The sequence below is a fragment of the Hyperoodon ampullatus genome, assembly GCF_949752795.1.
Source record: "Hyperoodon ampullatus genome assembly, chromosome: 20".
NCBI lineage: Eukaryota > Metazoa > Chordata > Mammalia > Artiodactyla > Ziphiidae > Hyperoodon > Hyperoodon ampullatus.
In genome coordinates, this window is record NC_136933.1 from 27,933,103 (window position 1) to 27,946,142 (window position 13,040).

At 40.0% G+C, this 13,040-nt stretch overlaps 1 protein-coding gene across 1 annotated transcript in view; it reads right to left on the minus strand.

Moving 5' to 3' along the window:
• The window catches only part of CSMD1 (CUB and Sushi multiple domains 1), a gene marked incomplete at its 3' end in the record, with an annotated part of 1,679,169 nt that overhangs the window by 786,097 nt on the left and 880,032 nt on the right, over nucleotides 1-13,040 (minus strand). The window contains exon 5 of the mRNA XM_079726547.1: nucleotides 8,506-8,713. Coding sequence (XP_079582673.1) covers nucleotides 8,506-8,713 — 208 coding nt within the window. The remainder of the gene's footprint in view (nucleotides 1-8,505; nucleotides 8,714-13,040) is intronic.

A 13,040-nucleotide genomic window follows, 5' to 3' on the forward strand; every position in this document is an offset into this window, starting at 1 on the left:
CCAAACTGTAGGGCAAGGCACATGATCTTTCTAGGATGCAGTTTCCTTATCCAACCAATAAAGGGATCACATTAGGAGATTTCCCAAGTTCCAGCTATTCTAAAATTTATAATTCACAAAAATAAAACCCTCCAGGATATATACATTTTTAAAGAAATGATGGGCTATAATTGTCTAAAGGGTTTCAAATCAGAGTGACTTAAGCTCTTGTGTTTATTAAAGTCCAAAGATGGGAAACGTTCCTGTTTCTAGCCACTGCTCACAGACAGGACTCACCAAGCTCACATGGCATGTGCCCATAGGATGAAACCCGAGTAATAAATTGTCACACTTGTCAGAGACGAATTAGACTGCACAAAATTACCTTATTCTCCTCACCAGTCCTCCATTAAATTGTACAAACTTTAAGAAGAAAGGGAAAATTAGATGTTCAGAGTTTGGGGAGAAAGTTTAAATGAAGATATCAAAGTGTACAGCTGGAATGCCATGACGTACACATCCAGCTGATTTGGAGAATAAATGAAAGCCCGCCAGCATTATCGGAGGATGGCTAAAATAGAGCTGGCACAATGGCCTCTTAAAAGGCAGTGTGTTTTTAAAAGGGAAATTTATTTAAAAGTGTTAATTTAAGTGTAATTTTGCTTTCTGAAAAAGACCACATACAAAAAGAGAGAGGTGTGGCTATAAAAAAACAAAAACAAGAACAAAACACAAGTATATTGTATTGTGTGAAATGAATTTATATTCCTAAAGGGGAAATTTTTCCCAGTGCCTGTAACACTGATAATTTACAGGAAATGTAATCTTCAGTAACATCAGGTGAAGTGGTTGGGCTTTCCTATGACAGGAGAAATATCACAGCAGAGTTGAGGTTTCTGACATGTGGAATCTGCCCTGACTTGGTAAAGAACCACACTCTGGGACTCTCTAATCAGTTCCATCTTTAGGGACCAGGAATTTTTTTTTTTTTTTTTCTCTTCATCATCCCTCGGTCTGGTCTTTTTGCATGTAGTCCTGGTGTAAAATACTACATTTTATCCACAGCTACCACCATTAAATAAATCATATAAATTTCCTATGTTCAAAATATTTATTGATGAACATGGTTTAACTTCATCAACTGTATGTATTTGAAATTCTAAATACTGATTTCAGCCAAAATGAAAGCTATCTAAGATGAACTACTCTGATGGTATCTCAGACATCTGTGAAGAAATATGGAAATGAGACACTTCTGGGCAATAAAATGGCACCAGGGTACCCACTAAGAAACCCATCACAATCTCTAGGAGGGAGATTGCAGGGCACGGAAGTCCTCACCTGGGGTATGTTTGCCTGGTCCTGAATTGGGGATAGAGGACGTGGGAGATTGCAAATAGGCAGAAGTCTCTCCTGGCCCATCAGCAACAGCCTCCTTTCCTCCTCAAGGCAACTTCCAGCAAGAAAGACTCTTCCCGCAGCACCTACTACAGATGGTACATTTCAGGTGAAAACGGAGGGAAATAAGTGCCTTGAAAAGTACACCTGATTGGAAGCTTTTTGAAACACAGCCTGCCTGCTTGACTCAGCTGCACTGTTTCCAGTGATTCCTTTGCTGCCCGTTGGGACAAAGAGTCCTCAGGCAGCTAGCTGCCAACGGGAGAGGGAGACAATGGAAAGGGGTTTGCGTAGGCCTTGTGGATGGGTGTGTGTGTGTGTGTGTGTGTGTGTGTGTGTGTGTGTGTGACCTAATCACGTAGGTAACGCAAGTGTCATCTGGAGGATGCGTAGGAAAGAATGTCTCAGACCAGGTTACAAATTCCCCGTTGCACAGACTTGCCTGTGATCAGACAAATTTCCCTATTGAGTCTGGAGGGTTTGGGATGATTGGGGCTGGCCATTATCTTCCCACCACCTCTAACGTAAATGAGTCCAAGTTGTAGATGGGAAGCCTTAATATTTACACTGTTGGCAATGTCTTTACGACATGCCCCCTTTTAGAAGACTTATAACATCCATTATTGTATTTATACTCACAACTATACATGACAAGTAAGTTAAGATTTATTACCTTACCTTATACCTAATAACACAGAAAAAGAAGTCTGTAAAAGAAGGGGTCATGATGTCTCCACCATGGAGTAACAGGCCCAGATCTAGACTTGAAGTGGCCTCATGCTTCCGTTGGTGTCCAATGAGGCCAGACGGAATTGCAGTCATTCTGGGATAATACTGGAGTGTAACATACTGCTTTAGTTTTTCATAATAAAAATTTTAATGAAAGTATTTTATTTACTTTTAGTTTCCTGACTTAAAAACAGTAAAGAAATATCACCTCGATCTATTTAAATAAAGGAAGAAATACAGCTTGGGGCTGTCTCTGCTTCAGTCCCCGCTCTGCTACCTGGTAGCTGTGTGGTAAGATATTTAACCTTCTCTGAGTTCATTTTTCTCGCCTCTAAAATGGGGATAATAGTATCTCTAAGTAGTGGCAACTGATTACATTTGCCTGGTACATGGCAATACTTATTGAATATTATTATTTGGTGTAAGGTTATTTTTAGAATAATATATTATTCAAAGAAATTTTTAGAGAAAGGTATTTTGAGTACAAGAGGGGTTTAGGAAAGGGGCTGTAATAATATCATGTTAATTATGGCCTTAGGCCTCTGCATAGTATGTAGAGGTTCAAGAAAAGTAGAAATTCATATACTGTTGTATATATACATATACACACATACGATATTTGTTTATGTTATGCTTGCTCCACAGAAAATGCTGAGGTGCAAACATTCCAATACGTTTGTGCAACGTAATTATTGAATTTAAATTTAAAACGGAAAACATAAAAGAAAGAAAACCAATTATTTCAGTTGGTGGTCATGGGGCCATGTTTTATGGCCTCCTCCTCCTCATGCCTGAAAAACGCCATCGTCTTTCAAAAAGAGTGTGACCAAGTCCATTCTCTAGTAGGTCTGTGTCTTTATTCCTGTCTTACCCCTAGGTTCTTCACAAGGGTAAGCTGGGACAAAGTGAGAGAGTGGCATGGACATATATACACTATCAAATGTAAAATAGCTAGCTAGTGGGAAGCAGACGCATAGCACAGGGAGATCAGCTCGGTGCTTTGTGAGCACCTAGAGGAGTGGGATAGGGAGGGAGGGAGGGAGGGAGACGCAAGAGGAAGGGGATATGGGGATGTATGTATACATATAGCTGATTCACTTTGTTATACAGCAGAAACTAACACACCATTGTGAAGCAGTTATACTCCAATAAAGATGTAAAAAAAAAAAAAAAAAAAAAGAGTGTGACCAGACTGTACTGTTTAACAGGAGGGAGGTGAAGGGTATGGAAACGGAAAGACTGGGAACAGTCGCCCCGTGGAGGCGGTGGGAGAGACGGAATTCAGGGCCGTGCAGGTCCCTGGACTGAGCTCTGGAGCAGAAAAAGGGCCGCAGGGAAATCAGGTCTGTAAGTTAGTTAGCACCAGTGTTAATTTCTTGGTTTCCACGACGACACTAGGGCTGCATAAGACGTGATTGTTAAGGGAAGCTGGGCTGGGTGATATACCAACTCTCTGAGCTGGTTTTACAAGTTCTCTGTGAAATGATTTTAAAATGAAGTTAACAAATAAAATGATGAGGGAGGGGAAGGGGTTTCCTTTCTTGCTCCCTGGGCAGGTGAGCAGAAGGGTTGATTTCAGGGGTCTCTGCGCTGTGTGCGCCTCAATAATCCGTCCTCATTAGAAATGAAATAGACACCAAGTCAGTTATCAATTAAGTGACAAGCTGGATAAACATCATAGGTGTTAACTGACCCTTCAAGGGTTCTCTGAAGCTCACTCAGCTTCACCAGTTCCTTTGAAGTTCTGTTTTGGCTTCAGCAAGTCACTGATTAGATTGGTTTAATGGTGAAGCTGTGCCTGGTTAATGGGGACAAAATACAGTATAGTTACAAAACTACCTGTTGCTCTCTTATACGTAATCTTGCATCGCCCAGACAGGCAAAGGGGTAAAGTCATGTTGGTTAGTGAATGATTGAACTTAAGCCTTAAAAAATATCATCAAGTAACAGATTTTCTATTGCTATAAGAAGTCAGCTCTAATCTAAATCGGCCAAGAAGCATTCTTGCACTGATGATCACTGAGGTTTTCCAGGGAGGCAGATATATAACTGTCTACCCCACTGGTGGTGCTTCTTCGAATGTTCTACCATCCATGTGTTAATTTAATGTTGGTTAAATGGGGCCACGTGGGCCTTCCCTGTGGAGGCTGGTTCCTGAACAAGCGTGCAAGAGACACAAACATGCTATGGTGAAGACAGGGGTGCATTCAGTGGGGCAAAGTGAGGGGTGCTTGCCGGGCAGAGGAGAAGGCCAGACTGGAGGGCAAGGTGGGCCAAGCTCTGAAAAGCCTTGAATGACACGCTAAGGCCTTCAGGTTTTATTCTGATGGCCCATGGCTCAGTCACTGAAGGTTTTTAAGAAACTGACGCATTTAAGTAAGTTTTGGGGCATATTTTAAACGCATTTATTAGCCCTTGTTTTCTTTCCTTCTCTACCCTATACACACACTCCCTGCCATGAAATGGGGTAGATAAGTATTCCCAAATATAAGTGCATATTTTGAAGACAGTAAATGCTCTCTTCCTTGTTTCTCGTCAAGACTCTGTGACGTTCTTAGGAACATCCCTTTAACCATCATATCTTAATTTAGAAACCTTAGTAACTGAACTCTGAAATAAAACCAATTTTCTGCCTTCTTGGTATTTCCGGAATTAGGAGTTAGATGCTACCCCATCAAATCACTTCAGAAAGTAAGAATGTGTGGCTAGCTTTACTGTTAACCAGGTTTTTAACTGCAGGAAAAAACCATAATTACTGGACCACGTTGCAAAGACAACTAGGCATGACAGCTCTCTCTTAAAGGAGGGTATTGATAAGACGCCAACCTATCTAAAATTAGAACCTGACGAGTTAAAAACAAATTCAGCCTCATCTGATGTACACAGAGTCGATTAGGCTTAAGTGATGACACCCCGGCCACGTTTAATACATGGATAATTTTGGGACTTTACATCATCCACCACTTTTAGACTGCCTCTGCTGTAGCCATGGCAACCCTTATATAAAACATAGCTGAGTTGGTAATTTTACTCCAAATGAAATGAAAATAAGGCTAATCCTATGATTGTTCTTAACAATTTTCCAAGTAGCTTCTTCTCAGAGTGCCCTTACTTGTATAGTCTGTCTTTTAAAAATAGATTATTGGAAAATTATACGAGTGTGTGCACTCTCTCTACTCACAGCCATTAGCACTGTCCTACCGCCGCTGCCGTGTAACCTTGTGCCTGAAAGGAGGTGCATCCACCTACACGGCCACTTAGTATTTTTCTTGCATTTGGGGGATGGGTAAATCTTTTAAATGTACCAGTTTAGACCATGAAACATTTCAGAGGCAGTCATTTGAAAGTTACGGTTAAATAATAGTCTTTTGAAGATAAGCCCTATTATGCATTTGTATAAATCTGAGAAGGTAACTCAAGTGATCCTGTTTTGTACTGTAAATGTGCCCATGTGTGTTTCAGTAATGATTTAGGAAAACCATCTTTTCCTTTTCTGCCTCCACTGAAGAGCCTTCTGTTCAATAGGGGTCCTATGCCATGTCAGGATCTTTCTCTTTGTAATTGTGATAAACACTCAATGTCATCCCTGGCATTGTCCCTGCTGTCCCTGACTTTCCTGATGCAGCGTGTGTGCTAAATGGCTTTTCAACTGGCCCATCTCCCCTACGGTGGTTGTCTGCCCAAGGCTTTAGGATCCAAAGTGCAGTCCTGAAACAGAGAAAAGGGAACTTCCTGACAGGCCATTAAGCTCAGACCTGGGTTCTTCCATGGGGGGGACAGTCTTACAGTAAAGAGAAAACAGAGTTTGGGTTCAGGGGCCTGCAGGTGCAGCTCTGCCGGTGCTCCCTCAGCTTTGCCATCTCTTATCCTTTGTGACTCTCAGACTCTTCATCAAAAGAGGAAAAATATACTAATAACTACCCCATGGGGCTTTTGTGCCAAACCATCAGGAAAATGCAAATCATCAGGAGAATATAAGCATCAGTACAACTCTGTCTGATAATGGCTGTCGCAACAGAGAAATCATGATGAACCAACAGGTAACCCATTTTATCAGACCAGAAGGCACCCAGGGTCAGAGTCCCATGGACAGCTTTTCCATCAACTGCCCAATTCTTCCCAACTGCTGCTGGATCATTGATCTTGGTGTCCTGGCAAATACGGGGAGATTTCAGACAGCTGGAAAAACGTCTTCCAGTCTGAATCCAAACACCAAGAAGACACAGAGCAATTTCTCTGGCTGCCACGACAATATTCTCTATGTCACGACTGTGAGTTGTTGCTATCAGGCCCCGCAGGTTGCCGTGGCCTCACCTGGCACTTCCGACAGATGGCAATTTTAGCAGATTCAAGACCCCGTCCGAGCACATTTTTCTGAGTCTGGTACTGAAGTAGGAGGGGACCCGTGTCGGGGGGAAGGACCGAAGGAGATAAAACAGAGAGGAGGAGAGGACGCAAGGGGATGAGAAAAGAAGAAACAGGCAAAACCAAGTCAAGTAACATCGTCTCACTCCTGGGGACCACTTACTGAAGACAAGTGAACTGAAGGAGGTCTCCCTGCTCAGGGCAGTCACGTGGTGTGGGAACGCGCCGCAAGGCCTTCTGTGAGGCTCTGCGCCACCGGGACTGGCATCTCTGTTCAACATTCCTATTTTTCTTTCAGACTTGGATATGGACATCTGAGTTTCCTTTCCTACATAAACAGCATTTGTTTGGCGAAAGCCAACCTTGACTGTGGAGTCTACAATCATCCTCCGATATGCCTACTTTTTTATCTCTCCCCCAGCCTGACACGTCACCACCCAGGTGAAGCCCATCATCTCTAGAATCTCTCACAAATAAGGCCTTTACCATGAGTCACTGAATTTCTGAGAAACTGTCACCATGTAGTTTTGCATGGCAATGATTTTCTGGAAACCCAAACAAGGTGACTTTAGAGCTAGGAGGGTGTTGCATCACTGAATCTCCTACAGTGATACACAGAGAAAGGCACTCAGTAGATATTGAATGAATTAATTTAAAAGCTCATTTAGGACAGCCCCTTTTAATACAAGCAGTTAAATGATTTGTCCAAGGTCACAAGGATGGTTTGGGACAGAACTTGGAGCAAAATCCAGGACATTCAGCTTTCAGTTTGGTATCTGTTTCCACTAACTCTGATGTTACAAAAAGGTAGATAGATAATAACATAAACCAATCCTTGAGTCTTTAAATTGTATAACATGAAATAAGCAAAAGGGTAAGCTTGCCTGATCTAAAAGTATTACTCAGATCAATGAAATTAAAAACAAAGATCACAGAGGCAGTGGTTATTTTTCTTTCAACTGAAGTAGCATTTAACATAAGAACAATAAAACTAATGAAAGGAAATGACTTAAACTATAAACATGAATCCTCTGCTTTGAGTTTTGAGTCTTGGAAAATAAAATTCAATGTTGCTAATTGGTTTAAAACATAAAACAGTTTATGACATTTGTCAGGTTTGATATTTTTACCCTTCAGTCTCTGTACTGAAATACAGACTTAAACCTATAGAGATATTCAAAATCATTCATTTCATCTCCTCCACCAATGAATGCATAAACAGCCAACAGTTCCTCTATCCCAACTTAATTTGAACATACATATTGGCAAGTTTCCTTATTGTTCAAGACCTGAAATAGATAACAGCTGCAGTTTTTAAAATACTAAGAAATTGAAAAAATAAAACAAACAAAGAAGTTCAACCCATAACAAACGACATAATTTAAAGTATACCTTAAGTCTTCAAACATTTATTCTTCGAATTCTCCCTTTTCGGTTGTACTTACAGACACAGCTAGAGCTGCTCCCACACGAGAAACACCATAGACCAGAGACTGTAATGTATTTGATCAGGTTTTCTTCTGTTGCCACTAGCACACACACCAGAGGACTGATCATCAGATGACTGGCATTATCTATATATCAGATTAGTATTTATGATTTGCCTGTGACCCTCATAGGTGGTTATATGATTTGGTGCAGCATCTCCAGGGAGGAAAAGACATACACAATCACACATCTGCGGCAGAGGCGACAAATGGCTGGTGACATGACATTTTTAAATCTCCACTGTCTAAAAATATCTGTTTACACGGAATCAGCTCCAGACCAAATCCAAAACTAGCTTAGCTCACTTAGCTGCCATCTTCTGTGTTGCTTTGTAAGAATCTAAAATGACGACATGATACGTTCCAGTGCCCAAGGCCAGATAACATCTCCAGCTCCAAATACCAGCACAAAGACATCTAAGAAACTTTGAAATCAGTCACAATATAGATGACACTTTAGCAGCCAAGAGAGCAAGGCAAGGAAAGAACACAGCTTTCTAAGGTCTACTGTACGAAGCAGTAAGGACATTTCTTGTCCAGTACTCACCATATGGATGGTGCTTCCGTCCCGCTGATCTCTAAGAAGTCATATCCTTCTTCGAGTTGAAAGTCAGTGAAGACTAACGCAATGGTGTCCCCGGGCTCTGCGAGGATGGTCCACGTACAGTCGGCGTTGTTCTCGTACTCGGAAGGGAAGTAGGGGCTGGAGATGCCGCTGCTCGTCCCACGTAAGGTCCCTCCACAGGCACCCTCAGCTGCAAAGGACAGAAACAAAGAAAGCGTACTTGAAAATGGCCTCATACACAAGCACCTCCACAAAGTGTCACTCTCGATCAGTGACACATATTTTCTGAACCCCAAATAGCGACACGCAATCTGACAAAGGGTTTCTCCTGGTCTGTTAGTTTTGTTCTACAGAAAGACTTAAAAAGTCTACCCATTACATCGCGTTGTTAACTGAACTGCCACTATAGAAAGAAGTGAAATTGTGTCTTTTCTAAAATCTGGAACGTGCAGTCACTATACACCTGACATTCAAAGACAGTTTAACCGTATTTTCAAAGGTTTTCTCTGCATCTTGGAAGACGGAAATAAGTTGGCAACACTGTGAGTCTTAACAGTATGTGGCCATCATTTCTTCATTTTTTGAGAGCTGGCTTGAAAATACAGTGATCTTAAAAGAAGCAGTTGCCCTAATCTGTATGTCCTGTAGAGTCTGGAATGTGCACTTGGTTTTGAATTTCAGATAAGTTCTTGAATAATATGATAACAGAGACACATCAACTCATAAAAAAGTTCTGAGTAGGAAATAGTTGCATGAAAACTTAAAATGGATTATCTTGGAAAAGTGACAAGGAAAAGGTCAGTAAGATAAAATACATTTAGGATACAAATTAGCATTGGAATAAATATTGTTTTGAAGAGAAATGGATCCTGTAACTTTTTCCACAGAGTAAAAAATAGATGATATTCAATTTATATAATCATCTATTACAAAATGTTATGTACGTAGTAAACTGTATATATAGGGTAGATAAATATTTGTGAAATAACATGTTTTAAGACAAGTCTGTAAATACTGTCCCTCCCTTCCTTCTTTCCTATCAGATAATCCTAGCAAACAGTATACACTTGGCCCTCTGTGTATACTGCAGATTCAGCATCCATAGATTCTACCAACAGATGAAGAATATACAAAAAAATTCCTAGAAAGTTCCAAACAGCAAAACTTAAGTTTGCTGCATGCCCACAACTATTTACACAGTATTTTCATTGTATTAGGTATTATAAGTATTCTAGAAATCATTTAAAGTATACAGGAGGATGTGTGTAGGTTATACGCAAATACGATGCCATTTTGTGTAAGGGACTTGAGCATCCAAATGTTTTGTTATCTGCAAGGGAACCTGGAAGCAATCTCCCGTGGATACCAAGCGACAATTGCATTTAACAATTAGGGACATCAGTGTTACAATTAGAGTGATAGACAAAGTCAGCCTGTTACCAAGATGGGAAATTTGCCTTTGGCAGCTTGTGGGACTAGACAGACGAGATCCCTTGGAACAGATATTTACATTGGCTACTGAATAAATAACTGTGTATATAAGCATATCACACTTATATATAAAAAGTTTATACACACACACACACATATATAAACTTAAAAGTTTTCAAATCCAATGCTGTGGTTGGGTGATTAAATGAAATATATTAAATCTGACAGCGAAGACTGCATAAGTGGTTTGTAATTCAGCTGGCTAGCAAACAGCCCCCCTTCCCAAGTGTTAGAGGAGAAACACTCATATCAAATTCTGGATTTTTGAAACTGTAACCTATGCACTGAAGCATTATTTAGGATTTAAAAGACCTTGAAACAGGTATCTTTGTGAGCATAATACACTATAACCATAAAAGAAAACACACCTCAATGGCATTCTTCACTTCCCTGCCTTACCTCCTCACTAGTTCACTTTGCTTCCTGAATCACCTCCCAAATATATTAGCTGCACTAAGTCTGGATCTCAGAGTCTACTCTCGTGGGACTGAGGCTAGGAAAATAGAGGTGTCATGGGTGCTTGATAGGACCACAGGGGGCCCAGATATTGGGTTAAACACTATTCGAGTGTGTCTGTGAGGATGAAGACCTGAAAAGAACAAAAAGGTGGATTAAGAGAGAATTCACTCTCTTGGATTGACTGCCTTCATACATGGACTCGGGCTGGAACTTACACCCCTGTCTCCCCTGGATCCAGCTTGCTGACTGCAAGTGTTAAAACTCAGCCTCCAAATCCAATGAGCCCAATCCTTTAATAAATCTCTTTATATTTCTCAAAATCTCAAAAGAAAACCCCTCTCAAAATCATGTATGATATTTTACTTACTTTTGTATCTCACCATATATTATTTTTAAAGTGCCCAATAAAAAATACTGACGATAACTGAACTTTACTAGAGCAGCTGCTGGTATCTCGATGGACCGGAGGATGAAGCTGACACTTCTATGACCTTAGCCTTGGGCTAAGGCAATGGGTTACGTCAGCTGGTCTTTACAGCATTATGCAATAGACTCTATTGTGGTTCAATATGTGTTTATTGATTTTGCTTTTGTTGTCATTTGTAATAGTAAGACTAGTATAGCAGCAATAGTAGTAGTGACAGTTCAGAGTTCAGAGATTAAAATCTCTCAATCTAAAGGCCCCAAGGAACATAGAGACACAGTATCATATATCCCTGTCCTAATTTTTAACTACATCACCGATTTCCAAGGGAAAATTATGAATCTGAGATATCCACAATCATAAAATATTCACTCGTATCTCTTTTTCAGTTATCTGCTCGGGAAATGTACATGAATTAAGACCCTGCATTTTCTAGGAGGTACCTACACCTCATTATTACAGGTCTCTCCTATAATAAAGAGCAGCAAGGAGAAAGCAAATTCCTTTTTAAATGTTATTATAAAGAGGTAACACTGAAATCATGCTTCTCAACCTCTCCACCACTGACATTTGGGGCCAAATAATTTTTTGTTCTGAGAGGCTGTCCTCTGCATTGTAGAAGGTTTAGCAGCATCCTACCCTGTAGCCACTAATTGCCAAGATTATCGCCCCCGTTGTGACAGCCAAAAATGTCTGCAGACATTGCCAACTGTTCTGTGGGGACAGAATTGCCCCTCATTAAGAACCAATTATTTAGATGAATTTAATTAGTGCTTTTCCCAGTTCTTTTCACTGGTATTATATAGATCCTTCTAAACAAGAGGAATTAAAACCGTATTAAAATGCTGTGTAGTATTCTTTCTTTGAGTCAAGATAAATCATTGATTAGATATTTGACCTATTTAAACTTATTAAAACATAGGAAGACTATAAATATTTCCCCTTAGATAATATGTCTATTTAAAGTAATTTAAAAGAATTCTAGTTACTGCAATAGTATTTGAAAATACTCTCCTTTTGGTACATTTTACAGTTTTTTGATAAAGAAATTAATTAGGAAATAGCTATTCAATGTTCCAAACTAAAATATGTTATCTTTTTAGAAAAACCGAAAAATCAGTATAGATATAATAAATTTATTGTTGTTTTTATTTAACATATCTCTAACACTAGGATTAGTATTTTGATGGAAAATATGTGTGTGACAAATGTAATTTAAATTATTTTATATGACAAATTATATTCTTAAATACATAAGTTTATAATTTCTGAGATATGCTTTCACAAGGCAGGCCTCACTGGTTATAAATCAGTAACTTTGCAAAAACATAGTAACTAAACAATTTAATACTTTTTCTCTAATTATTCATAAATAAAATACTAAAAACAAATGCTTTACTTGAAAATTAGATATAGAGGTTTCAAAACTAGAGATCATTAGCTAGGTTTATATATATATTATATATATATATATATATGTGTAACATATATATTATACATAATGGCCACAGGCCTTTGGAATCATCTCTTAATGCTGTTTACACCACACACACATACACTTACAAGCGCACACACAATAGTACTGAAAACTAAATGATCTTCTTACTTTCATCTTTTCTCTGGAATCTGTTTCACTCAAATTAACCAGACTGATCCTTTTTAAATTTAACTTGAATCTTAAAAATTTCCACTCAAAACTGTTACACTTTCCGCATCCCCACTCAGAATAAAATCAAACCTGACCAGGACCTGAGAAGCCCTAGGTGATCTGACCCAATGCCCCCATCTCACGCCCACTTTGCCTGGCCTCTGTCCACCCCACCTCTCCTCATCCCCCTCTAACCATAGCCTGCTGGGACCACAGCCAAGTGTGTCCCTGCCCCAGGGCCTCTGCGCTCACTGTCCCGCCTTCCGGTCTGTTCATTAGTCCCCTTCCTGGGTCCACCTCCTCTGACGGCTGTGTATGAACTGGCATCTACTTTGGACCACTCCCTGTCTCCTCATCCTGCTCTGTTACTTCTTAGCACTTTGCTAAGGGCAAAGCACTGAACCATAAGCTTTATGAACTTGCCTTTGCACAGGTCTGCTATTCCTAGTAGGCAGCCTGGAACTCAGTAAAGTTTTTCTCCCCGCCCCCACATTG